This window comes from Strix uralensis, chromosome Z, assembly GCF_047716275.1.
Source record: "Strix uralensis isolate ZFMK-TIS-50842 chromosome Z, bStrUra1, whole genome shotgun sequence".
Taxonomy (NCBI): domain Eukaryota; kingdom Metazoa; phylum Chordata; class Aves; order Strigiformes; family Strigidae; genus Strix; species Strix uralensis.
In genome coordinates this window covers 93,125,160-93,152,179 of record NC_134012.1, presented here as the reverse complement: position 1 = coordinate 93,152,179, position 27,020 = coordinate 93,125,160, and the positions used below count along the sequence as shown (strand labels likewise).

At 46.0% G+C, this 27,020-nt stretch overlaps 2 protein-coding genes across 8 annotated transcripts in view; one reads left to right on the top strand and one right to left on the bottom strand.

Moving 5' to 3' along the window:
• TPGS2 (tubulin polyglutamylase complex subunit 2) overlaps window positions 1–12,106 on the top strand; it is a 21,082-nt gene extending 8,976 nt beyond the window's left edge. Inside the window, exons 3-7 of one of the 4 annotated variants that reach the window (XM_074855074.1) lie at window positions 3,119–3,206; window positions 4,456–4,587; window positions 6,223–6,336; window positions 7,806–7,966; window positions 10,331–12,106. In XM_074855074.1, coding sequence (XP_074711175.1) covers window positions 3,119–3,206; window positions 4,456–4,587; window positions 6,223–6,336; window positions 7,806–7,966; window positions 10,331–10,558 — 723 coding nt within the window. In that variant the 3' untranslated portion in view covers window positions 10,559–12,106. Of the gene's footprint in view, window positions 1–3,118; window positions 3,207–4,455; window positions 4,588–5,294; window positions 5,390–6,222; window positions 6,337–7,805; window positions 7,967–8,245; window positions 10,308–10,330 lie in introns of those variants that run through there. The other 3 variants (XM_074855076.1, XR_012626965.1, XM_074855075.1) reach the window with 3 other exon arrangements.
• LOC141937442 (aquaporin-7-like) lies at window positions 11,932–27,016 on the bottom strand. 4 transcript variants are annotated; one of them, XR_012626966.1, is made up of 7 exons: window positions 26,903–27,013; window positions 19,715–19,841; window positions 17,295–17,432; window positions 16,435–16,553; window positions 14,829–15,046; window positions 13,738–13,966; window positions 11,932–13,213 (listed from the first exon to the last, which is right to left on the bottom strand). XR_012626966.1 is itself a non-coding variant. In XM_074855078.1 (7 exons), the coding sequence occupies exons 2-7, from the start codon at window positions 23,066–23,068 to the stop codon at window positions 13,807–13,809; spliced, it is 852 nt and encodes a 283-aa protein (XP_074711179.1). In that variant the 5' UTR covers window positions 23,069–23,105; window positions 26,903–27,016; the 3' UTR covers window positions 11,932–13,806. The 4 variants fall into 4 exon arrangements, 3 of the variants coding, with proteins under 3 accessions (XP_074711179.1, XP_074711178.1, XP_074711180.1); XM_074855078.1 differs by adding an exon at window positions 22,979–23,105 and having other exon boundaries at window positions 11,932–13,966; window positions 26,903–27,016; XM_074855077.1 differs by having other exon boundaries at window positions 11,932–13,966.
• Between the last annotated feature and the right edge of the window lie 4 nt (window positions 27,017–27,020).

Below are 27,020 nucleotides of genomic sequence, written 5' to 3'. Positions count from 1 at the left end.
TTTCTTGGGAGACTATGTGGGGATATTATGGATGATAAACAAAAGAAATAGACCTCACACACCATATTGGGCACTTGGGATATTTTGTTTTATGAGCTGATGAGTGTAACCAGATGACTGGAGCGAAAACAGCTGCTTGCCAGGACTATGGTTAAGTCACTTCTGGCACATTATTAGGAATATTGTATTTTATGGGGCTGAAGATCGCAACCCTGGAAACTACCAGTTGAGCAGGAGGAGTACAGAGCTTGAGAAGCCATTTTTAATATATAGTAGTGGTTTGTTTCTCTGACTCTGCTGTCAGAAGACCACCATTTTGATGTCATAGGGTCGTGTGGCTGAGCATAATGTGACAGTTCAATCAATCCTTTCTGTCAGATGGGAGAGATGGGGATTAGTGAAGCTTTCTATATACAGGTCTTTTCCTATAGACCCCAGATCTGCTCTGGTATAGCATTTTCCACCCGCGTATTTTACACCATTATTTGAAAAGCCATGCAAAGGGACATGGTTAGGAGAACCCTAAAATAATTTGGGAGGGCAGCCATTTGGAGAAACATGTACATGTTAATCTTTTCATCCAGAAAAGGAGGATTCGGAGCAGAAGGCTTATCCAGACGTGGTTTTTTCTTTGTCTTAATCAGCTGTGTTTATTAGATTGGGGTGTGCCCAGTTTGTGGTAGTATTTGACGGGATACTGAGGTGGAATTTTTAAAATCTTAGATTTTGTCATCCCAATGGATCTGGTTCTCCTGCTTAGAGTAGAACACCCACTGAAGTCAAGAGAGCTGTTCGCATATATATTTTTACTGCTGGGGTAGATTAGTTAAAATTGGGGGGGTTGAAATGGACTGAAAGTGCTGTGTAAACATTTGTACTCTTCTGAGGCTTTGTAGCAGGTCTGCCGTATTTTCTTTCTTCATAGTTTTAACCCTAATCACTGTGCTTACAGCTACAGCTTGCAACTGGAAGTGGTGAAAGCATAGCATGAAATTATAAATATTTAGGACTGAGAAGAACCCACAGAAGAAGGTGTGTTTGTTAAAGGCATTTGAAGAACTTCAGATATGTCCATGTGGTTTAGTAATCTCCTGAAACTTACCACCAGGGCCTCAGCCATCAGCAGGCTCTTATCAAAGGACAATAAATTCTTAGTTTCTGCAATATCAGATTCTCTGCTTTAATACCTGTTGCCTCTGAAGATTTTCCCTACCTGGGTTAGGAAAGCACTGTGCTAGTGACCAGGCTGCTGACAGTGCAAGTAAAGTGACCTTCCCTATCGCAAGCTGCAAAGCCATTAATATCTGGGACTCGTCAGTAGCAGTCTGTTGGCGTAAATGAATATGCTTAGAAAGTAAGTTAACACATAGGATTGAAGATTGTGGGTGGATTAGAGGGTCCTGCACAGCATATACACCACAGTTTAGGGGACAGGGACTGTAACAACTCAAAGAAAGTGTCTGTGAGTAAGACTTTAACAGGCAGAAGGGCTGCCCTGGTCCTCAGGAAGGGAGGGGATGTGGACAGGAGGAGGCCAGCGCCTTCACTTGCTCATGCCAGTCACTGATGACCAGAGGCCAGCATTGCAGCTCAATGCGCAGCTGGCAGGTAGCTCCTGCTCGATAGATGCATTGAGGCAACATCAGGGCAGATAACTGGATATGCACAAGTTGCAGACACAAGGAGGAATCTGATCATCTTCTCTTGAGATGTTACAAATTCATGCCCCAGGTGAAACAGAGCTACCTGAACTGCATGTGCGTGTTTCTTTTCCTTAGCTACTCGTTACCAGAATATTCTTTATTTTATAAGACCTTGAATGTTACATTTTCTAGTAGCTGTAGGTAAGTAGTCCCAGCAGAGGCACAATATTGGAAAGCTGTTTAACATCTGACTCCCCTGCTTTCTCCAAAGCAATTCTGTAACTGCTCCAAAACCCACCCAGGCCTCTGAGCCAGGCTGTGAATACCTACCTGAATAACATCTTGATCTGTGGCAGGGCAAGTCTGTATGAGAGACAACAATACTGACCTATAAATATTCTTAAAGTTTATAATTCTATCTTTTCTTGCTTTGAGTGTCAAACTCACTGCACAAAGATCAGGACATGTCCAACAACATGTTTTTAAAACTAGCTAAATGCAAGGAATACACCTCTTTTAGAAAAGGCTGAAAATGATGTCACAAAAGTACTTGATTTATCAGACACACTATGTTGCAAATCTCACATTATTTGTCCATTTTCCCTGTAAAATGTAGGTAGGAACAGAGGGTCACTGGTCTGCAGCCAGTCCTGTCACCAGGAGCAGTGCCTGCAGTTGCCTATAAATCTTTGGACTTCTTGTTCTGAGGACTAAGTCTTTATCCTTCCTTCCTCGTATTTGTTGTTTATCTGAAGAGTCTGAGTTAAGAAAGGCTCCTTCCACAACCAAGATAGGTATAGGAAAAGGGTTCTGGTTCTTAGAAACAGTCTCATCAGATCACTGGAGATGCTGCTTTCACTGTTGGCTCAGAAGGAGGCAGGCTTAGGAGCCCCAGCCAAGCACTGAAGTTTGGTGAGATGAAGCCAGACCAGCAGGTTTGTGAGACTGACTCTGTGTGTATTTGCACACATAGTGAAACATCAAACCTGTTCAATTATGTGCAATTACTGAGACTATGATTCTCTCACCTACTTGGAACTGAAATCCCTCAGAAGAAAAGAGTCCTTGTGCTAATATTGTACATGCTTTGTCTGATTGCACTTAAAGCAAAACTCTGCTCTCGTAAGCTGTATATATGTAAAAGTCTATTGTTCTTATATATGTGATCTTCAAGTGGCTGTTAGTTCAAAGGATAACACGTCATCTCATTTGGGGAACAATCCTGTGATAATCTTTTGATGACTGACTGCTGATTGTGAAATTTTCCCAAGTCATCTTTGTTAATACAGTAGCACAGACCCAAGAAATACGCAATTTTCTTTCAAGGTTTTAAGATGAGATCTTTGAGCTGATTTGAGTCATATTGGAGTTGAGCAAAACATTTGGTGGCAAATATTTCTATACCAATACTCGTTGTTCTTTGGGTTTGAGGCACGTTCTGCATTTTCCAATAGCAATTTGATTGTGATTTGCAGAAAAACTCCTGCATATTACCAGAGGATTTAAAGAACTTCTATCTGATGACAGATGGCTTCCAGATGACCTGGAGTGTGAAGACTGATGGTGAGTCCGTGTATTCCTCTCCACCTACACCCTCATTTCATTGCAGCCAGTGTTTCCTTTGCAGAACCTCTTTAATTTCAAACTTACTTTCTGCTCAGTCAATATAGATCTGTCAGCATCCTGCACTAGTCTGAGCAAAAGCACATGCACCAAGTCATTTTGAATGAAAAATTAGCACCATTCTTTAACTCACAAAAAAATTAAGTAGATTGTTTCTGCTAGGCAGCTTGATCAGTGACTACAGAAAACTGACCTCTGAATTAATAAGTAAATGCAGATCTTCATGGGGTTGTAGTCCATTTTAGAGATGTCTTGGTGAGGAAAAATTATGACTGCACATCAGAGGTCCCTTCCTGATGCAGCAGGGCAAAGCCTATTGCTTGCACGTGATGGACTTCCACAGAAGAGACGTGTACAGTGAACACTGGCTAGAAACCAAACAAGTCTTTGTGATATAAATACCATTGTGTAATACACTGGCCATCTGTTGACACTCAGATTTAGGTATGTGGTTTAAATCTCATACCTAGACTCCCTCTGTAGTTCCTGGAGAGAGAAGCAGCTCTAGCACATTATCCTATCATAAAGCAGTAGGGTCACCCTCTGATAATGCCTCTTTCTCATTAGAAAGTATATTTATGTGCCAGAGCCTGATTCTGCTTTCCACCAGCTAAAGTCCTTTCACTGGAATTATTTCTGGAGTCAGTGGTAGAAGTGAGAACTGGACTGAGCTTTATTGTCCCTCCTTGTTTCGCAAAATTCAGGCGGTTCGTTCACTCTGCGCCGGGGGCTTGCAGCTATTATTCTGACTTTCATTGCCTGCCAGGGAGTTTGTCAAATTGGGCTGTGGATACTGCTCGCTTCTGGGGATGGGTGTCAAATACAGGGTTTTCCTCAGGAAGTGGAATTTCATTTCAATGAAGTGGCTGTAGCTAGCCAGGATTTTTAATAGCCAGTTTCACGGGGCTGGGCTAACAGCTGCAGCACAGGCTTAGCCAGAGGTGTCATCCTCATGCCTGCACAGCTCTGAGATGATGTCACATCACCTGTAAGTGTGATTCAGTGTTTGAAACAGCCTAATTTTTGCTCCCGTGCAGCCTGACTTGGTTAAGTGTCGAGGCCTGCTGGGCATACCCATCTCTTCTCTGCATCTGTGTTTTAGAAGAGATTGAGTTGATGTGTGGAGGAGAAGAAATACCTCCTATGCTTTCCTGACACTGAATGTGATAAATGATCAGTCTTATTGCAGATACCCCAATGCCCCTGGGCTCCATGGTGATTAATAGTGTCTCGAAGCTATGTCGGCTTGGGGGTTCCCCTATGTACACTCTGCCTAATGCACCAACTCTCGCTGACCTGGAAGATGACACAGATGAGGAAGGTAAGGTCCTGTTAACAGGCTAGAAAATGTGCTCTGTCTCATCCCTCTTGCTCTGTTAGGGTAATGTTAGGATATAGCACATGGATATAGCAACAGAAAAGGTCACTCCAAGTAGATGGGGTTTTCTTTGTCTCCTGTGCTGGATACTATATGTCCTGTTAGTCCCCTAGAGCCTTGACAGGTAGATCTGTGTGCTTTGAAACTCATGGGGATTGTTAATGCTGCCAGTTGCTAGTATTATTTGCATCCTCTTTTAACATCCTGGCAGCCTTGCTGTTCTGCCTTTTCCCTGTTTAAACTTCTAACTGAGGCTTCCTCCAGAGATTCAGCTTCTGAAGTCTTTGTGTGGTTATGATGTTACGTGAACAATCAGTTTTTGTCTTAGTAGTGAAAAGACAGCTGGGTATGCCCTTTGAAATTGGAAAGGTAACTCTGGTAAATACATGTAAGTGTGAGGTAGCACTGGAAAATGTGTGTTTCCAGACTGCCTAAGAGTGCTGAGCATCCTGCAGTTTGGAGATAAAAAGACAAAAAAAGCCCACTCCTTTCCTCAGAACTCTTAAGACTGGAAGAATTAAGAAAATAAGAACAGAGCCAGGTGTCATGCTGACTCCTTAAAAAATTATTTGATTTCAGTCTTATCTCTGAATCTCTATAGCTCTTGTAGCTTCTAAATGTGGCTGAAAGTTTCTCTTTGCACATTCCAGCTTGGCTGCAGTCCTGATCTTCTAGCCATTGTAATAAAATGGGCCAAATTCTGCTTCCATTTAGCCACTCAAACCTCCACTGATGCACTTATAAGGTACACTGAGAAAAGTTACATCCCCACAAGAGTTCACATCCTGACTTTCATGGAAAATTCTTCTGAAGGGTACAAGTCTTGTGTCCCTCTTCTTCCTCAGCAGCATTAGAATTGAAAATTATATTCTGTAGGAACTTGCAGCTACATGATCCCAAAATGATCCTGTAGAAAGGCTCTGTGGTGATTGTGGGTCACGAGTTGAATATGAGTCAGACTGTGTGGCTGTTGAGAAGGACACAGATGTCACACTGGAACGTATGAAGAAATGTATATGTCTCCCAAGTTTATCAAAGTCTTCTGTCAAGAGAAAAAGAATAAATTGTTCTCCCTGTCCTCCTTAGAAAAAAAGAAAGTAGGGCAAAAAAGGGATGGTGGATAGAACAGAAGTAATGGGCTTCAATTGCAGCAAGGAAGATGCAGGATCCACATGAGGAAAACTAAGTGATAATGATGGATCTGGATTGACTGCCTGGAGATTATGGCATCTCCAACACTGAAGAATTTCTAGAAAAGATTAGACAAACACCTCTGAGGAGTGACATCTGTAAAGCTGATCATGCTTTATGCCAGGGAAAGACTACAGGGCAGCCTGACGTCTTTTTTCAGCCATCTGATTTTGACTCTGGTTTGTTTTCCTACTGGAGATAAGTTTTTCTCACTTTTTTTTTTTTTAAGAGGGAACTTAATCCTTTCTAATAAGTATAAATATAATAGTTTTATTTAGTTCTTCCTCAACTGATTTATATAATAAGCATCGAATAGATTGACTCTTAGCAGCTGAGTCACAGTCAGTTTTTCAAACATGTTTCATAAAGATTTTTTTCTGTTTTCAGGTAATGCAGACAAACCAGAGAAGCCACACTTTGATTCTCGTAGTCTTATCTTTGAATTAGACCCATGCAATGGGAATGGGAAAGTTTGTCTTGTTTATAAGCACACTAAACCAGGTAAGACTGAAAAGAGCAAAGTTAGCCATCTCTTCTTGCAGATTGTATCTGGAGGCCACATGTGTAGAATTGTCTTACACTTCTGATCGTCTTTGCAGTTTGTGGATGGGACTACAAATGCAGGGATGTCCTGTCTCCACTGAAGTCAGGGGCTAAACATGTCAGAGACTTAACTAGAGCTAACATTTTCCCTCCTTTTAATGTTGAAGTGTGAGTTATAACTTATGATTTCTGCATGCATAGAAACAAGAAAGCATTCACATGTGTCCTACAGACTATCATGTTGAAATAATACGGAGAGCTAGAGCTCAGCCACTAATGTATCTCTGGTTACTTGCATGTCTCAGAACAACTCCCTTATGTTTTGGTGAGAAAAGCTGTAACTCTTCTAAGAAGCAAAGCGTAAATGGTAAAATAAGGTCCTTAGCTGATTGAGACAGAGACTTAGACTGGTTCTTCCACCTTGTGCATGGATGCAAAGCCTCCAAATACTACCTAGGCCAAAATTTGTCAGGAAGGGTTGAACAGGAGAGTGAAAGATGTGAGCTGAGCTGTTTCTTCTGACAGATACACAGAAAACTGTTATCAGTGTGTGATTAGTGAAACACCCAAGTTGCTTGTAAAGTAGTTGGCATCTGACACTGTGCACAGGTCACTAGGTTTATGTGTATACGTGTATGTTCACGGTGTGAGGATATGCAATTGTGATATACCTGTTCTTAAGAAAACTCTTTGTTATCTTATGTCTTTCATTGGGTGTGACTACAGTTCCTAAGGCAGGAACTTCTTACTTGTCCTCTTGCCTTCTGGTGTTAATGATTTCAGCACATGCAGTGCATAACTTGGGCAAGGGGAGGGAGTGTTGTGGGGTGCCATGTGTTAAGTTGACAATGTTCAGCATCTCAATTTCCCAAGTAAAATCACTTCTTTTTATGTGACAAAGGATGTCGCCACCAGAGAAATATTTGATCACTGTGGAAAGATTTTGCAAAATGTGTTTTTGTTGGCAGCGCACACTCCCATGACTTCCAGACTCTGGACTCTATTCGGTAACCCAGATGGCTGACAGTTGAGTTAGTTGCTTTTTACTTTGTGGCGCAGATAATGTTTGCCATAATTGTACTTTGAACTTATGCTACAAAGTTGCTGATGTCCGAGCATGTTCCATGTAGCACATCAGTCCCAGGTTGTGAAGGAACAGCTTTGCACCCATTTTACGGTGGGTAAAGTGAGTGTAATGCTATTGCAGAAGTATTTTTAGTACGGCTGGGAGCAGAACCAAGTCCATTCAGTCTCCATGCTCTAACCATCACATTGCCTCTGGATAATCATCTCTGTTAGTCAGGGATGCTTCGTTGTAGAAGCTGCACCCTTTCTGATAAGCATGTTGTATCTCCCACCTGCCAATGGCCAGGGGTTGATCTTGTCACTGCAAAGCAATAGTGTAATTTGTGTTTGTTTTGTTCTAGTTGTCTCCCCAGAGACAGAGATATGGTTCCTGGACAGAGCTCTCTATTGGCATTTCCTCACGAAAACTTTCACAGCCTACTACCGCCTGCTCATCACCCACCTGGGTCTCCCACAGTGGCAGTACGCCTTCACCAGCTATGGGGTCAGCCCCCAGGCTAAGGTAGGACAGCAGGATCCAGCTCATCAGTATTTTGCATAAGTATAGACTGGGAAAACATCTTCCTACCTTTTGGCAAGCAGTCTGTAGGCTCAAGTGTGCCTCCCTGGTGAGCCGTGGAAGGGGCCATCAGTCTTTCCCCTATAGCATGTTAACAGTCATTTGTTTATGTTAGTGAATTCACTAACATTGTGTTAACTCTGCTTTTCTCACCTGAATTAGTCTTTACCTTTGACCTCTAATAGCAGGTGATGGAACCCTAATTATTTATTTGCTTTCTAGATTCTGAAGCAAACCTCTGCTTCCACAACTGCTGGCAAGTGAGCAGATGTAAAGCAGTTCATCCCCACAGCTATGTAAGATTTGTCTAGATCAGTTTTCTGGGCATAGCACTGAACAAAAGCCTCCTGCTCTCTGGGTGGAGAGGAATGTCCAGGTACACATTAGTCAGACACCCAGAGGAAGACTATGAGCCTGAGCCTTGCCAAGAATATTAATTCCTTTACATCCTCCTCAGTCATGAAGGGATACCTTGATAAAAGTGGTGCCCAAAAAGGGGCAATTTAAATACCAGCAGTCCTAGAAGTAATTATAGGAGAGCTCCAGGTACAGCCTTGTGACCATTCCAACCCCTTATTATTATTAAAATTGCTATTCTGCTCTGCAGAACCCTGCTATTAGAGGCTCCTGCCATTCCTCTGTGTTTGACTAGGCCTTCAGCCCTAACCCTGCTTCCACCTTGTGAGAGGTTGGGGAACAGATCTGACAATACTACCAAACACAGCACTTGGGGGTGTTCAGCCTGGAGAAGAGAAGGCTCTGGGGAGACCTTATAGTGTCCTTCCAGTACTTAAAGTGGGCTACAGGAAAGATGGGAAGGGACTCTTTATCAGGGAGTGTAGGGATGGGACAAGGGTTAACAGTTTTAAACTGAAAGAGGGTAGATTTAGATTAGATGTAAGGAAGAAATTCTTCCCTGTGAGGGTGGTGAGACACTGACACAGGTTGCCCAGAGAAGCTGTGGCTGCCCCCTCCCTGGAAGGGTTCAAGGCCAGGTTGGACGGGGCTTTGAGCAACCGGGTCTAGTGGAAGGTGTCCCTGCCCATGGCAGGGGGGTTGGAACTGGATGATCCTTAAGGTCCCTCCTAACCCAAACCTTTCTGTAGTTCTGTGATAAGCCTATGCAATGTGTATGCATGTTGGCAAGGCCTGGTGGGATTCAGTGAGTGTCAGCGTCGCGTTCCTTGGTCCTGCTGCAGCCCTGTGCGTACATCAGAACTACTCACTAAAATCACTGCTGATTTCCATCTATCAATGGCTGCAGAATTTGGTTCTTTGTATTTCTGGTGTCTTCCCTGTTATACTGTGCTCTACTCTATCAGTAAAGGTTGAGTACATGGTAGTGTAGCATATGCTTGTGCTCTGCCTTTCTGTAACTTTCCTACTAGAATATTTTATTATGTTCATTATATTCACAAACCTTAGTGAAATCATTCATGTATTCCCTAATCATTTGCAGCCTCTGTTAGTTAAAGTCCTCCTAGTATGTTAACCATTATCATTTTTAAAGGTCTTCAAGGGTGGTATATTAAAGCTGTTTTCCATTAAGCAGTACATGAATAGATTGCCATCTACATTTTGGTATTGATCTTTTGTTTACCTTGTTCAACAGTTTGCTGATGGTTTCAGTAGGATTTGTGATACCATAACCCCCACAGTTTTATCTCCTGACTTCATCATTGGAAAACTGATAGGAAAAAAACTTAAGATAGGAGAACTGCTGGGCATAATGTTGTAGTGGTATCTGGGAACAAAAAAAAAATTTTTTTGGTCACTTCTAGATGTAAAATCAGGCCAAAGAGAAGCAAACACAAAATCCTTTGTGTAAAGAGTTAAAAAACCTGCATTATTGTATGTGTCAAGAGAGGGAGGGAGGCTATATTTTGAGAAGTTCAACTTGTTTGGTTCCAATTTATAAGCACTTTTAAATTCCAAGGTTTTTTAATCTTTTCTGCTTCTCTGAATCTAAATAAATGTGGTTTAGTTTCATCCCCTCCCTTTGCTTTTCCTCCTGTGGTTTAAATCGGGAGTTGCTTCTGACAGGAGTTACACTGCAGGAAAGGTAGTGTTAGGTTTGTGTCTGGTTCTCCTCTTCCCTGTCTGGAATGTGGGGCAGTTCCAGGGCTGTAGCTGTAGCTGTGCTTTGTGTATCCTTATCACAAGACACTCTGCATGGTCCTGTAAACTGCAAACTGATAAGTGGTGTATGATTAAAATCAGGTCTCAGGGGTGAGGGGGAAGAGGGTGGAAATGTCTAATTGCACTTCGATTTTTAACTTCTTCCTTCCCCACCATCCTGCCTTTCAGCAATGGTTTAACATGTATAAACCCATAACCATCAATACAGATCTCCTCTCTGAAGAAGCTGATTACTTTGTGAACAAGCTGGACCCCAATAAGGTATTTAAAAGCAAGAACAAAACTCCAGTGATCAAAAAGAAACTGCCCTCCCAGCCAGCAGGCTCCCAAAAGAGTCACACAAGCATGACCTCCTCCAAGACATCTTCACTAACTGGGAATTCTTCAAGAAAGTGAGACTCCCAGATCTTACCCTGGACAGCATTTGCAATAAGCTTTGATGTTCTCTGATGCAGAGTCTCAGTGGTTCAGACCAAGTTCCTTGTGCATGAATAGATGTGCCTGTGGAAAACACATTGCAGCATTTGCATGAAACATAACCACAATGTACTTTGACATGGAGGGCTGTAGTTCCTGGACACTCTGAGAAAAAACTTGAGACATTGATTTTATTCCCTTCTGCTACTTGCAGCATGTACTTTTCAGAGGACGTGAAGAAGCCCTTGATGTCACTGCTCTGTAGGGAAGCTTTTGTTCCTGTGTAGCTACAGCACTGAAATGAAAGTAATAAGCGATAGGACAAGAGGTAATGGCCTCAAGTTGCACCAGGGAAGGTTTAGACTAGATATTAGGAAGCATTTCTTTGCAGAACGGGCTGTTAGGTGTTGGAATGGGCTGCCCAGGGAGGTGGTGGAGTCCCCATCCCTGGAGGTGTTTAAGAGTCGGGTTGATGTGGCACTGAGGGATATGGTGGAGTTGGGAACTGTCAGTGTTAGGTTAATGGTTGGAGTAGATCACAGAAAAGGACTTTTCCAACCTAGATGATTCTGTGATTCTGTGAAAGAAAATATAAGTCACCATTACTTTAATAGACCCATGCTGAAATAACAGCATATAATGATATTTCTGCCATCTCCTTTGAAAGAAACCTGTCCTGACCTTGCTTGCTAAGGGAGCAGACTGGAACGCACTGAACAAAGAAACATTTTCTGCTTCAATCAGAATCAAACTCCGCACCTCCCTGTGCTCCTTCCAGCTTCCACTCTGAGATTCGTGGTACAAAGGGACCTGGGACTTCCATGTCTCTGCATTGGCCTAGTCGCTTGTTCTACAGCCCAGACGGCCTTTGTGCCATATCTTTTTCAATAGTGATGTCTGTGTGATGTCCTTCCCAATAAGCCTGAAGGCAGCCAGAAGCTGCAAGATTCCTCCTTGCCTCTGCTTTCTCCTGTGGGAGCTGCTGAGCGAGGGCGGGTCAGTGGTGTTAAGAGTCCCATAAGCCAGGAGGACCCCTTGGTTTGTCACACAGTCTTTTGTAAAGTTGACCATTCAAACAGCCTTTGTCACTTTTTAATTGGACAGGATCTGACCAGGGGCCACTGAGATCCTACAGACTTAGAAGCCCCTGATGCTGTTTCCTATACCGTAAGTTTTCAGGTTAGAACTGCACTTTAACCTATTCTCTGCTGGTTTTCAGTTACAACTGATTGTTTCCATTACTTTTCTATGCCATTCTGTCTTCTTATATGTGCTGGAAACACATGGTAGCAACCTACACATTTTGTGCCTAAGCTGGGAAATCAAAGTCACCATCTTCAAATAAGCATTGATTATTTAAACAGCATCATCTTTTATTTATGAAACACTCACATAATTACATAAGACAAACCTACCTCACAGGGATGTTGTGAGGCTTTCACCAGTATTTGTATGGCCTTCAGAAAAATGAAGCCACCCTGTAAGTGCTTAATAGCATTTTAATAAAGATTGTAATATTTTCCTCCAGAGTGATTGGGTATTTGAAGATGCTTTTGGGAGCACATGCACAAGGATGTATGGTAAGAGCAGGGTGCAGGCTGGATTGTTTGGGGGGTTTTTTTAATGCAGTGGAGAATCTCTCACTGAGAAGGGATGGGTTACGGTGTCTTTTAGCTAATCCCATCTTGAGCTACTCTGAAGTTCCCAGTGTAGTTCACGTAGACCAAAAGACTCGGCTGTGTGACAGCTGTTCCACTTCTGTCCTGCGCTCACTGTTCAGAATGCCCGCAGCTCTGGCACGCTTTGCTGGCTTCCAGCACTGCCCAGGGCCCACCCTCCAGTGCAGCTGCTGCATTGCCTGGCAGCTGCCCTCTGCCACCCCAAAATGAGAGAAAATCCTCTAATGCTCTTCAGCCCTCGTAAGCCGATGTGCATCTTGTGCCGGGTGAAGATCTGCTGCAGCTGCTCTGCTTATATAGGTCAGCTTTAATGAGGAAGCAGAGGTGTCAGTACGTGCCGCCCCACCCCATGCCACAGTAATACATTAGTCATTCTTCTAGTAGTGAGATGTGAATGACCATTAAAGACAGTAAATGCCATATTCCAGAATTCTGTACAGTAGTGATATTCTGTCACTTCCTACTCTTGGAGATCCCTGCGTTGTGTGTTCATGGTACTCAGCCCTGGGACTGCAGTCACATGCTTGGCATACATACCGAACTTCCTTAAGCACTTTATAGAAAAATTAAGACGGTTGTCACCCCCTTGGGAACAGGCAGTTTCTGATACTGTTTTAATCCAGTGATACCTCAAACTTGTAAAGCTGTTGCAGGCCCACTTCCTTATTCAGATGGAGATGGCAGAATTCCTGCAGGAGCAGGGCAGCCTCTTTCCACATTTCTTGTGCATTTATCATGGAGAAAAAGGGGGGTATGTTTGTTGTTTGAGCATTTGGGGATGCTGCCACAGAAGTTGTCTGAATCATTTCATATGGTGGTAGTTAAAGTCTAGCCTGTCAGTTACACACATGGTTCCATAATGCCAACGTGTTCCAGCAGAGCTGTGCCAGGATTCATGAAACCCTGTGGTTTGGTTTACTGATTTTTTGGTGCTTCCTCAATGTTTGGATCAAAACTAAACAAATCACAGAAAAAAAAAAAATCATGTTCAGATTTCTATTTCAGACTGTCCTTGCTCTTCTCTTCTCTGTGCTCTGCCAAATGAGGTGTTTGTTAGGGTGGCAGATCAGCAAATAGAAACAAGCCTAGGCCGCTTGTCCATCTACCTCTTACCAAAGAATATTCCAGATCAAAATTTCTTTAATTCAGTTAATTGTTTCTGCCACTGTTGGATCCTGTATTTTGATTTTTATGAACATACAGGTATCTGGAGTCTTTCAGCTCTGCTTTACTTTTCTCCAGAATGTGATGATTTTTTTTTTTTTTTTGGTGGATTTTTACACAAAGAGATTGAATAATTTCTTTGGGTCACAGACAGGTCTAGCCCTACCCGGGTACACCCAGTGTGTCAGAGACCCAGTTTGTCTGGTTAAGCAGAGTAGGTTTACTGAAGACTAGTCCCTCATTTCTCCACCTGCAGGGTAGAGAAAGGGTGTGCTCTGGCAGCACCACTGCATGTGCCCTTCTCCACTTGGTTACCCTTTGGCTATCAGTCCGAACATCCATCTAGGCTTTGCTGTCAGGCCCTTTCCTTGGAGCATGTGACTGTCACAAAGTAGAACTCTCCACCACTGGCTGTCCTTTCTCATTTTCACATTCTAGGACAGGCTGGTTGTGAAAATCAATGAAGAGTTTGTGGATAAAAACACCAGTAAGGCTTCCCAGAGTTGGAGCTGTGAGTGGAACCCACCACCAGTTGTGTCCAGCCCTAAAATGAAACACAGAAGAGGCAGCCGGTGAGCCAGATGAACCGCTGCCCTGCCGCTGCACGGCGCAGGGTGAAGTGAGCTGAGTCTGCTGGGGCAAGAGTGAGCTGTGTGAGCAGAGGTGTCTAGTCCAAATTCACATACTGGGCTTAGACAAATTCTCTATCCACCAGTACAATTGCTGGAGGGAGGGTCATTTTCCCCATTGGCCTGGGAAAGTGGCCCTGCACTGTCTGCAGGTTTCTTGTTCTCCTACTGAAATAGTCTGGGTGATCCTGATGAGTGTGACTGTCAGACAGACAGACACGCACCCCTTTTCCCTCCCCATTTACAATAATACCTGCACCTCCTCTACCAAGCTCTCAAAGATATTTTCTGGAAATGTAATGAAAATGGCCAGCCAGGACAGGAGAATGTGCTAATGCCCTCACCATGGGAAAAGCCATATCATTGTACCATCTTACTAGATAGGGGACGGCAAGGTTTCATCTGCAGAATCAGACATCTAAATTTAGGAGAACTTCTCAGCAATCCAGCTGCTAAGTACCTACTCTCAGGTGAGTGAATTGCTCTCTGGCTCTCCAGTCACTGCAATAACCAGCTAGATCTCCAGCTAACAGGTAGCCAATTTGGTGCCCAAACTGAGATGAATTCCATGCTAGAGAATTACTGTACCCCAAATTTTGAGTACATAATGCACAGGCGTCAGCTATGAACAACGCTTGCTCTCCAAGAACAGAGAACGCTCTCTGAAGTGATACCATCACTTAGTCCAAAGAAAAAGGCTTCATGGCTGTTTTATGTTGGGCTTATCTCCTCTCCTCGAGAGCTGAGCAGTGTGTAAAAGCGAAATGGGTCACTCACGTGAAGACGTCCATTCCCCAGCCAGCAACTGCCGTGAAGACCCTGGGGGGCAGGTCCCGGGAGGGGTTTATGGCGTAGCCTGTGTTCAACCCCATCCCCAGGCCAATGCCCAGGACCAGGATACCCGTGAGAAGGGCCTGCGTGCCTTTCAGGGCTGCATTGTTTTTCTCGTCGTGGATGATCAGAATGCCCAGGAGCAGCATCACTGTTGCTGTAAACTGCAGGAGCAGGAGAGGGAGAACAGGTCAGGGGAGAGAATGGTGAAGGCAGAAAGATCCTGCTCAGCAGAGAGGAAGAGACTTCCCAGAATGGAAGAGCAGGTGGGATTCATGATCTGATCAAATCACAGAGGACCCCAATGTTATTCCCTCCTCACAGGTGGACTGAAGAAAATTCTTGACTCATTTCCCAGCAAAAATGTCTCCACCTCATGACCAAAAATGCTCTAGGACTGATACAAACTTCTCAGCACTGTCCTCCCCCTCCTCTTTTCAAGTCAGTGACATGGGTTATTTTAAGTACATTTCATCTAATAGAGGCAGAGCCATAACAAACTGCTAGCAAGGCAAATCTGATCCTCCCTAGAGGGAGTGATGTTCTATATAGACTGTTGTGTTAGCCGTTTCAGGACTAAAAGGAGCTACTGGATTCTCATCTGGAAAACTGAATCTGCTGTCTGTGACAGTATGTAGCTGGCATTTGTAGATCTGCAGTGCCCAAGACATCAGGAGCTGTGGTTTGAATAGAGGTGATGACTCCTGTCTCTGCTTCAGAAAATGCAGCTGGAGAGCCTTGGACTGCTTGCAGAGATGCCAGCAAAAGCAGAAAGCTGCAGCTCTTGGCAGCACACTGTCACTCTCATTTGCTTTCTTGTGCAGCAAGGATACTGCATGCTCCACAGGAGGCTGACTGATCAGGTCCCCACCTGTAGGCTCTCCAGCTCTCACCATCCTCCTCATCATGCCCAGGCAAGAGTTTTGTCAGCTCAGAGACTAAAGCACAGGCTTTCTCAGATTTGAATTGGAAGTGAATCTTCCTTCTCCAGTGTCCCAGTGCTCCACATCCCCTGAAGCATCCCCTTCCTCTTTCTGGACATCTGGACATTGTGTTTTATGCTGGGAATCAACTGTACACAGTCTAAATTGGACTGTTCAAACCCCAGAGGTTCAATCCAGACAGGCTGTGTTCATGTGAAGACGATCCCGGGTCCTCTGTGCCTGTGAGGGGCAGACAGCAGAGCTGCCTGGGAGCGTGGAGCAGGTGTAGGATCCAAAAAGGGGAAGAACAATTCAGGGAGCTGCCCAGAGCCCAGAGGAGATGGTTCCTGATATAGCTCAGCTTCTCGTTGCTTGGGCTGCATGCAGGAAAGGTGCTTGAAGGCACTCAGACCACGCTGCAGAGCAGCAGTCATTACCTTTTAGGCTTGCTCAGCCACCAAGGTGCCTTGGATCCTACCTGTCAGGCACCTGCCTGGATGGTGGGCTCCTTGGAGTAGAGGTTGTGATTCTGTCTGCACACATAGCACTGTCAGTCCCCTGTAGCAGACCTACAGTATCACCTGCTACCACCCACCTTCTCCTAGCACACCACGGTGGTCCCCACTGACCTCTGTGAAGAAGCCCCCCACCAAAGATACATAGGGAGCAGGGTAAGTGGAGAAGATCGACGCTGTGGCAGTTGGTCCCGTTACTGTAAAGTTCCCCTTGGTGTAGTCATACAGAGCATCTAGGAGAAATGGGAATTACGGGAGTTAGCACAGAGTTCATCCCACATGGCACGTACACAAGTCCACCATTGCAGCCAGCACAGACACCAAGGGGAAGAGAGGCAATGAGAGATATCATAGAGGTGACGCAGCCCTCGCAGGACATGATCTCACCGATATCTGTTACCTGCAGACTTTGGTCTGCAATTGCTTCCTTATGCCTACCAGTTCCCTGTCCTTGCTCCAGGAGTCTGGGGCAGGCTGGATGCTCTGGATGCAGTGGAGGCCTCCATCCTTCTGGCCCTCGGAGACTGAGACATACTGGAGCTAATGGGTGATGGATCCTCTGCTCACAACTCAAAACCACAGATGACTGCTATCCTGATTTCCACAGACCAGGAGAGTCCCCCAGAGCTCTAGCTGTACCAATACATGGTAGTCCATCTAACTCAAGACCTTGCAGACCCTGGAAACAAAATGCTGACAAAATGCAGCTACTGGCCTTGAGCTGGGGACAGGTTTTGGCAGTGGGAGTGCCGTGAGCAGCAACAACTGTGTTCTCCAGGATCTGCACATCCCTCTCAGAGATACCTGGGCCCTTCTCTGGCCTTGAGCTGTGAAGGTCTGTCACACAAGCCAGGAGCTTGCTCTCCTCACCCAGACATCACACTGGCTACTGTATAAGGAAATGTTTTTGTCAAACTCAGTTAAGACTGAAATGGTGCCCACAGCAACCCCTGTGATAAAAGACACAACCATACCATAGTAGAGGGCAAAGACGGTGGCTGCTGCTGTAAAGGAGCCCAGGAACTGGCCAATCAGATAAGCTGGGAGCTTTCTCCAAGGGAGGTTTCCTAAAATGCAGTGTGTGAGGGTGATGGCAGCGTTCAGATGCGCTCCTGCAAAAACACAGCAAAAGAGAGTGGCCTCAGCCCTGATGCAGCTGTTTTGGAGCATGTCCTACGCTCCACAGTAACCACCTAGACCTTGCTCCAGAACACCAGGACTGTCTCAGGGCAAGGTCTCCCTCCTGCACAGACTCAAAACTGACATGTTTTCCCTGAGAAGCTGAATGATACAGGACAGAGAGATGCTAACTTCAGTCTTCTAAAAATTCTGTAGACCGCAGGCTGCCTCCAAAGAGTGGGTCATCTCACCTGCAGAAATACCTCTCTTGGCACAACCTGAGTTTCCCTTTGTATGGGCTTCTCTCTATTCAGCTTAAAGAAAGCCCAGAACTTAGACTCATCACCCACCTTTTCTATGGCTACAGGTAGATGAGGCAAATCTTATCACAAACAATTGCAAGGCTTTCTGAAAACATCTGAGAGACAAACAGGGCCTCATCCTGGCAGAGATGAGCACCCCGGCTGATGGGAGCTGCAGGCCCTTAGCACATGTGTCAGGCAAGGCATAAGATGCTGGGGAAACAAACTGCAAAATCAACCACTGATGCCCCATGTCTTCATGTCTGCAAAGCAAATCCTACACACGGCTGTCAGCAGGGACTCAGATTAGCTCTTAGATGTCACTGCCTTTAGAAGGGGTTACCAGGATGGTCAATCCTGCCCAGACCATGGTTCTTCCCACGAGTGTGGAGCAGATCCTGTCCTTCCCTTGCAGAGTTTGTAATCTTGGTCTGCATTTCCTTACGTCTCTTAGTAGATGGCTTTCATACATTTCAAGACCAGTTTTCCCTGTTTTGAGGTGAACTTTCTGTGGAGGAGGTTGGTTTCACAATGGTGTTTTTGGAGAAGGACTAAGTGGATCCAGGTTTAGTGCCCTCAGTGCAAACAATGTTTGTTCTCCAGCTCTCAACTCCCCCACGAGTCCAGAGGAAATGCTTGCTTTTCCTGACTAGTAGGTGTAAATTTTGGGGGTCAATAGAAGTTCCAACCTTAGGGGCCATCTCCTACTCCAGACTCAGAAAGGGGTAGGATGCAGACACACATCATCTCATCAAAGTGCAGGACAGAGTGAGTGAAAGCTCATGCACTGCCTGCTACGGTCCCACAACCACAACTGAAATGGGGTGAGAGTCCTTTTTCTTTGAGTCTCTGATCCTTTGCAGGTATGACCAGTCATTTCAGAGATCACAAGAAGCATCTTGTGACACAAATGAAGCCAAATTACAATGCCAGGAAGCCCTGAAGCTGGCTCTGGAACCAGACCGTTGCTGACTGATCTGAGACCCCTTGTCCCACCTACCAGCCCTCAGCTGATCAGCTTCACCTCAAATGTCACCTGGAACTGCAGGGACCTACTTTCCTCAGTCTACTTTCCCCAGAATGTACCCACCAGATCCAAAAGGACAGAGAGACCAAGAACTGACTGCTAACATGGAAAAATTTTCCTCTCCAAGCCATCCCCAGCTTGGACATCTCTTTCCTCCAACAGTTCAAGAGCAAGGACTTGGTTTAATTTTCTGCTCACTAGAGCCCTTAATCTCTTCTCCTGGTGCAAATGAATGCAGAAATTGCACAAGGCAAAGGTAATGCTCTGTCATGTGATAGATACCACCCCATGGTCCTGAAACACCACTTCCTGAGTTCATGTGGGCGTGTGTGCATGGGTGTGGATGATAAGGAGAAAATTTGCATACCATTCCTTGTTGCAACATCAGCAATAAGCTCTCCTTTGCAATAAATTATTTACTTCCCCATGGGTCATATTGGCAGAGTGTTTTCAGAGCTCCTTGTCTCCTTGGGCCATGATGGCATACCCCAAGTGCCTATCAGGGGGCACTGCTGAAATCTGGCTCCACTGACCACAACAGGAGTGGGTGGCTGAACCTCCACCACTCTCCCCGTCCCACTTGCCCCTGTCCCAGCTAAAGTCACGTATTTGAGGTCAGCACACTGTAGGTATCCTGTGCCTGTCTTGTCCTCTGCTTCTCCTGACCTTGTCATGCCATCACGGCGTCTCAGCTTGACCTCAGACCTGCCTCGTCCCTGCAGACTTGGCTGTGATCACTGAGTCACAAGGCTGACCCTGGTTATGGTCACCAGACCTGCTCTGCTCTTCTTGCTTGGGGCCCCTAGGACGGCCTTTTTTTCTGTTGAGGGCACTGCTCTGCCTTGCAATGCCATCACCCACCTCTCTGCAGACCAGCCGTGCTGCCCCCAATGCATGTTGTCTTTATAGGACATAGAGATGTCCCATGCTCAAGTGTCCCGCTCACCAGAGATTCCTCCGGCTGCATGGATGCCCAAGGTAACACCAATGCCAAATCCCAAATTGATGCTCAGATGCTGCCCAAAGTCTCCTCTTCCTAATACCACTTGTGCCACAGAAGACAAGCCAAAGACCTAGTGCATGGAAAAAGAAAGAGAGAAAGGAGTGTTAAAAGTAGTGTTATTGCTGTGGTGGACTGAGCTTCTTTGCTACTTTTCCTGCAATACTAATAAATTCCCAAAGACAGCAAGACTCTAAGGTGCCCACAGTCAGAAGATGAAGAAAGAATAACCCTCCCCTGCAAAAACTGAAACAGTACCTGCATCATTCCTCATTGGTGCCCATCACACCAAACCAGGCACTCTAGTCATGGTTGGGTTTTGGGAGACAAACCCCAGACACCCACACCAAGATCCAGGGCTCAAGAGGGATCACTCACACAGCCACAGTAAGGGTGTCTGTACCTGAAATCAGGGATATGAGCTAGGGGAGCATCACCACAGACCACCCAGAGCCGGCGCCCAAGCCGGAAGGAAGGAGGCTGCTCAAATTCTTGTTGTCTTTCTTTTCCTGGTGTGCAATTTATTGACTAAAAATGTAGTTTGGGCAGCACACAGCTATTTTCCAAACCAAACTCTAATTTTGGTAACTTATTCTGGTGAAAAACAAGGAAGGAAATTCTGGGTTTACTTTTCCTTTCAACATATATACTTTCAACTTGAAAACCACCAAAGTTTCAATATTTTTTTAGTGACTAAAGCGGAACCAGGAGAAAAAAAAAAAAAAGTAAATACTCTTCAGCAGGAAAAGACATATTCAAGAAATTGCTCTGGCCTGAAATGAAATTCAATTTCACTTTTTTAATGTGGTCAGAGGGTGGAAAAATCAGTTCTTTGCACAGGTCTTGGAGAGGTCTTTCTTTGTACTGAAATCTGGAGGAGGACAAAGCTTCTCTTGAGGTCTCTGCCTCGAAAACCACTTAGGGCTTGGACAGTGTATCCTGTTCTCTGTACTGCATCGGTGTTTATCCAGGGTGACATGTCCCTCCAGTACAAAAAAGTCAGTATGTTCTCCAGCATCTAAACTTCTGTTTTGACTGTTCTATTTTGACTGTGATTTTTTCTGGCTACTCTGGCTGGCTCCAAATTTTATTTATCTCATGTGTCTGCTCTCCCTCTTTGCTTTCAGAAATCACCAAAATCCCCTGTTCCCCAGAAATATTGTTCTTATCTCTCTCATATACACAGACCACACTGTGTGCTCTGCACAGAGCTACAGCCTTCACAGTGTGAGCCCATCTCAATCTGCCTCAGCAAAAGCCCCAAAAAGCAGTGTTTGGGATGTCCCTCAGCATCTGCAAAGCCCTTACAAAAACTCTGCCTACTCATCTCTGACTTTTCCAAAGCCACATCCAGGAGAAGCCAAATGCATAAGGCACAGGTTTTGCAGGACAGCACGCAGGTGCAGAGAGGGGTGCAGGGCAGGAGACATGGCTGTTGCAGCTGAACACCAGTATCCTGAAAAAAACACAGGACAGGCCACAGAATCTATTTTTCAGCACAGATTCAAACCTCTGGCCTCTTCCTCTATTCTTACAGTTCCAAAATACCCTTTTTTTTTCCTACCTGCGTACTCCTTGTGCTGTTTACTCCAGCTGCCTGGTTTCCTCCTTTATGAACATTGCCAGTCCATTACAGCGACAGGCACTGGGCTGAGTGCTGTTGTCCAAATAACAGCCATGCAGGCATCCTGCAGATGCATCCAGCACATTCCTTGTTGAGCTGAGGGCCAGGGGGTGCTGAAGAGTTGGATGCTGGATGCTGCATTCTGATGCTGGATGCTGTTTGTTGCCAGGCCTTGATGGGGGTCCATCGGCAGTGTCCCTCCTCCTACTCTATTCCCTCATGGGGATCAGTGAAGGAAGAGTCAACGGGAGCTGCAGGCTCCAAAATCTGCCTTGGACTGTCAGAGTGCAGGGAAAAGTCTGCTCCCCATGCTGCTTCCCAGAGACAGCCCTGGCAGGACACCTCTGAACTTGTCCTTTATCACCTGGGAGCTTCCACCACCAAAAAACAAAGGGAATGGAAAAGGAAAAGGGTTTGCTCAGCACCTGCTGAGAAGTCACATATGCCTGTACTCTGAATTCCAATGCATGCAAAACTACTTGTGTAGTAGAGTGAACTTCAAGGAGCTGGATGTGCAATAAGATGTGATAAAAGTAAGCATCCTTTGTACATGTAATCGTTGCCCTTGAAAATAAGCACCTTTATCTGTACAGACAGCTGTGTGAAAAGGTCCCCATGCTTACACAGATCTTATCTTCCTCCTGTGCAAATCTCCAAGTACAAGTTATCTGGGTTATCCCCAGCCCTTCCATGCTAGTCTCTGTCCAGTCCAAAGTGTCTCAGCCCAGGCTAAGACCAGGGTGGTAAGTTGGCACAGACAGCTACTGGACTTTTTCAAAGGGAGGATCTCGTTTTGCTAAGTTGGTCCAACACAGGAAGGCTGTGGTCCGGGTGGGCACCTCACCCCCACCAGGAATCAGTTCTGACTGCAAAGCCTTCCTCACCCTGTCTCCAAACACCTCTGAAGCAGGCGAACAGCAAAAAACCACTTTGCTTTTTCTGCATGGAACAGATTTCTCATGCAAGGGAGGAGTTTCTGTATGATTTGGATAAGCACTATTCATTTGCCAGCAAACCAAAAGCAAAATCCTGGCATGCTTTACACCCGGTTTCCTAACAGTGAGTTGTGGCTCCAGAGAGTTTCATGGGCATTTATTACCCTGGCAACCCAGGGTAAGAGGACCCCCCAACCACACCATTGCCTCTGGCACAGCAGGAAGAAACTCCTCAATTCAGTGCATGGGATCTTTCAGGGGCTTTGGCACAAGCATTGCATTGCCCCATCTGACCAGACACCGCTCTTTGGTTTCATTCCCAGACTCTCTCTTGCTTCCCTCCTAGAAGAGAACTGAAACAGCGGCTCATCCCAAACTGCTTCACCCTCTCCCAGTGCCCACCTCCCACCCTCCACATTGTTTTTTTCCTCCAGAAGGTTTTTTGACAGATGGTCTACCTGATAGGAAGCTGCAGCCCCACCAGAGCAGAGGAGCGAGCAATAGCAACCAGCTGCTGAGCAACCCTGAGGTCGTGGCAGGAAACCACTCACCTTACAAATTAGTGCTGCAAACGCTTACCCTCTCACCCGCCCTGCACACACGCACACTCACATGCACGGACACGCACGTCTGGGCCCATCTCTTCCTTACCATGAGGATGAACATCCCCAGTGCTTCTGCCAGCAGCTCCCTGACGGTGCCGCTACGAATCCTGAGCGCCTTCTGAATCTTCTCCAGCATTTTTCTCTCTGGCTCCAGCCTGTAGCCGTGGGAGCTCCTGTTGTGACAGCACACTTCATTGCGCTGAGCTAAGTTACCCTTTGAAACCTGGCACCCTCCCTTCACCCCCAGACACCTTCATTCATTTGGTTAACGATGAACAAGTCAATAAACTAGCAACCAGCTTCAAAGCCTTCACACACACACTTGCCATGCTTTTAAAACGATATGGTAAGGATGCAATATTTCTGCTACTGGGGCATTGCAAATGCTCTGCCTCTGCCCAGGAGCAGCCTATCTCCAGAGCGGTGCCTCTGTCTTTCTCCATAAGCTTTTCCGCAGAAACTGAACAGGAATTTTGGCTCTGCTCTGCATTGCAACCCACTGGCTGGTTGTTTGGTGCCATTTTTTTTTAACAGGTGGGATTAGGACCATTTGACTGTGCTTTGCAGGACTATTTGGATGCCCAGCCTGCAGTGAGGATGCTCTGACTGGAGCTGGTGTGCACCGCTTCTGCAGCTGGGAAGAGCTCAATGCCTTGAGCGTTGCTTCAGGTTGAATATTTGCTCTTGCTGAATGCATCTGTGTTCACCGCTCCCATCACACCAGTGGAGAGCCTCCCCACTAACCCCCTGATCTGTTCTCTCATGGGGGGCAAGGAGACACCAGTCTTGGCAGTGGTCCCCAGAGACCTTCAGTCTCATCTGGCTGCCAGAGCAGAGCCCTCACTGCCCTGATTCCTCCTCCATCTCCTGATTCCCTCTGCTTATCTCCCTACTCACCAGATGCTCTTACCTCTCCACTGTGAAAAGGTTTTAATGCCTTTGCTGAAAAACTTGAACCCACTGAACACTCAGGACCTTTTTCTGCGAACCTTGTCTGGTTCTTTGCTGGTTTTCTTCAACTTCCTCTCAACCTGCTGCAGCTTCTCAGTGTGACTCTGGAGGGTACACGGTGCACAGCTCTTTGGGGGGCTACCAGCAGCTGCCCCGATGGGCACGTAGTGCTCTGCTCATGCTGCCCTGCTGTCATCTCCCTCTGCACCACTGCATTGCAGAAGTTCTTGTGCTTTTCCTTCACCCACAGGACACTGAGCAGCTGTATGGAAGAACTGGGAAGCTGATTCTCCTCTCTGGTCCATAGATGATTGTCTATCTTGTGGCAGGGAAGGGGTTTGTGGACTGGAGTAAATCCTCCTCCAGCAACAGATTAGCTCTTGACCTCAGTGAACGCCTGGCTAAATATGCAGTAATTTACTAGTCTGTCTCTGATACTAAGGACCATCTAATCATGACGGATGATAACCAGCCTGCTGGCAAGGGCGTTCCTACAGCATATTTCCAAGTGGGAAGGTTTTTTGTTTTATGAGTCTGTGAGCCATGCTGTGGCCAATAAATCTTTCCAGGTCACTTCATTCTCTGCCATACAAATATTTATTGGTGGAGCGCACAAACACAGGCCCTGGAGCACAAGGTCAGTGTGGTGACAAGAGCTCAAGTTTCTTCTGCACATGGGAATTTCCAGCTGTCATGTGAAGCTGAGGTCCTAGCATCAGCATGTCTTGGAGATCTCCCAGCCTTTCTCAGATGGATGAGCTGTGAGTGGGTCAGTATCCCCCCCAGCTGGACCTACAACTTCATTTTTCATTCCTAGATCTCAGGGAGTCTTCCAAGTGGATTCCTCCCCTGTGGGCAAACAAGACAGCTGCCTGTCTCTGAAAGGCTTTATCTCCTGCATTCAAACATTAACTACAGGCATCTCCATATTCTAATTTGGGCTGAAAAATGGACAGGTACTTCCTGGGAACACCAGGCTCCTATAGACTTGCAGTCTTCTCAGGAGAAAAAGGCATCCCAGTTTGCAATAGAAATCTTTGGTTTGGTGATATTTGCAGCATAATCCCTGATATTGCCACCAAATTCCCTAAAACTCTAGCACGCTTCTATGATAGCATCAAGAATCACTAGATGTGTTTCTTGTCACTGCTTGTCCTTTTACACAGGTCATTCCACAAGATGGCACTGAGACATTAATTTCTCCCTTAAAAGTGTTCTGAAGGGTTCCTCTGTTGGCTGCTGAAAATGTGAGAACCCTTTAGTTTTAGGGTTCCTCTGGGCATTTTTAGGCAAAGTGATCTGCCAGTGTTCAAGAAGGGTAACAACAACAAAAACAAACACCTTCCTATAGGTCCTGCAGGGCAGAGCATCTCTGTTCTGACAGCACTCAAAACTGAAGTGTGTGAACATGTGCCTGTTACCCTCCACTTCATAATCAGCAGAAGAGCTGTTCATCCCCACCTAAATAAGCATCTGAGGCCAGACCTATGAGTCATGCGGGATGCTGGCAGTTTCCCTCCAGTGTCTGCTCTGGGCCTGTGGAGTGATCAGCTCCAGCGTGCACACCCATGTGGAGGTATCTACCGCCAGGTGAGCTGGACTGCCCTCCCTCCCTGAATCCAGATGTGCTGATCTTGAGCGAGCGCAAACAACCACATGAGTCAGCCAAGGGCTGGAGTGCAAAGATCTCCCAGTTGCCCAACATGACCTGTTTGTACTTGCAGGGTTTCACCTACCTGCAGGGCTGACGAGGATCTCTGGTGTCACCAGATATAGTCCCCTATTAACATAGGCAGCCACACCACATCTTCCCTTTTGTGACCTGGCCAGTCACCATTTTAAGGGTAAGTGCTTTTTGCCCCAACTCCTCTGGAAGCCTGTTACCAGCACTTGCTGCTCTGGAGATAAGAGACTTTCTTTTACTTTTCAGCCAAATTCTCAAAGCCATTTGTTCATGTGCCAGTGTTAGCCCATCACAGTCATGAGTTAACTTATTTCTTACAGGTTCTATCCCTGAAGTTTTCCTATAACATTTGTTAGAAGAGTGTTAGCTGCTTGCACTTAGCTCTGCACCGCCTTCGGATGTTTACCTTGACTTGCTCACAGGTTGAAACTTCACTCAACGTTGACCCTACAATGATTTTACCATGTTTTCCACTGCACATTAAGCAACCACCTGCTAAACCAAACCCATTTTCTTCCCTAAGGCAGGTGTGCTTTCAGCACTAGTAATAAAGGCCTCAGTTTGGAGAGGAAAATTTTGGCACAGTCAAGGCCCACTAACTGCTGGTGATGATACCCATGGTACTGAGGAGGTGGAGGAACAACCCCCCTGGGCCCTGATAGAGCAGCCCTGGGAAGGATGAGGTCCCAGGGACTCTAGGGCAGTCATGCTTCTGCAAGGAATAACTTCTCTAACTCAGTTTGACAGTGCACATGTTTCCTCTACACCCAGGAGCTCATTTAACTCTTAATTGCGCTAATCAACAGCTGGAACATCGCCACTCCATTAGCTTCAGCCCTTCTGGTGAAACAATAACTTCTCCCCAGAGGCTGAGACATGTCTAAGCAGACAGCACAGCAGAGGAGCTCCTCACCGTGGATGAAGACAGTTTGCTCCTCCATCAGACCAAATGAACATGGCACTGAGACATCTCCAGGCCCCTTTAGGAAGCAAGGCCTGGTCAGAGACACTGGTATGACCTTAGCTGTCCAGAATAGACCCCACTTGATGTATCCTAGAGCACCTGCACCCAGTAGTCTCACATTTAATGCTCATGGTCTATCTCCTCCTTTTCCTTATGGATGGCAGGCACTGAGCAAGTCACAGACACCCCAGATATTTGTCTCTCAGTGGAGGGCTTTGCTCTCCATACTGTTACCCAACTCCCTATCCCCAGGATACCAGCCTCTGTGGCCTTTCAGGTCACCCTGCACACCACCACCCCTTGCCCTGAAGCTGGACAAAGGCACATCACCTGCACATGCTCCTTTCCAGTGAAAGCGGGCTAGCTCTTACCGTGCCTGGCAGGAGTGGGAGCTGGAGAGACCAACGGAGGAATGTGGTGGCACGACGGGTGGAATCCTGCTCTGGTCTGCAGTCCTCCACTTCGCTCCCCAGGGGCATGGTGCCTCCC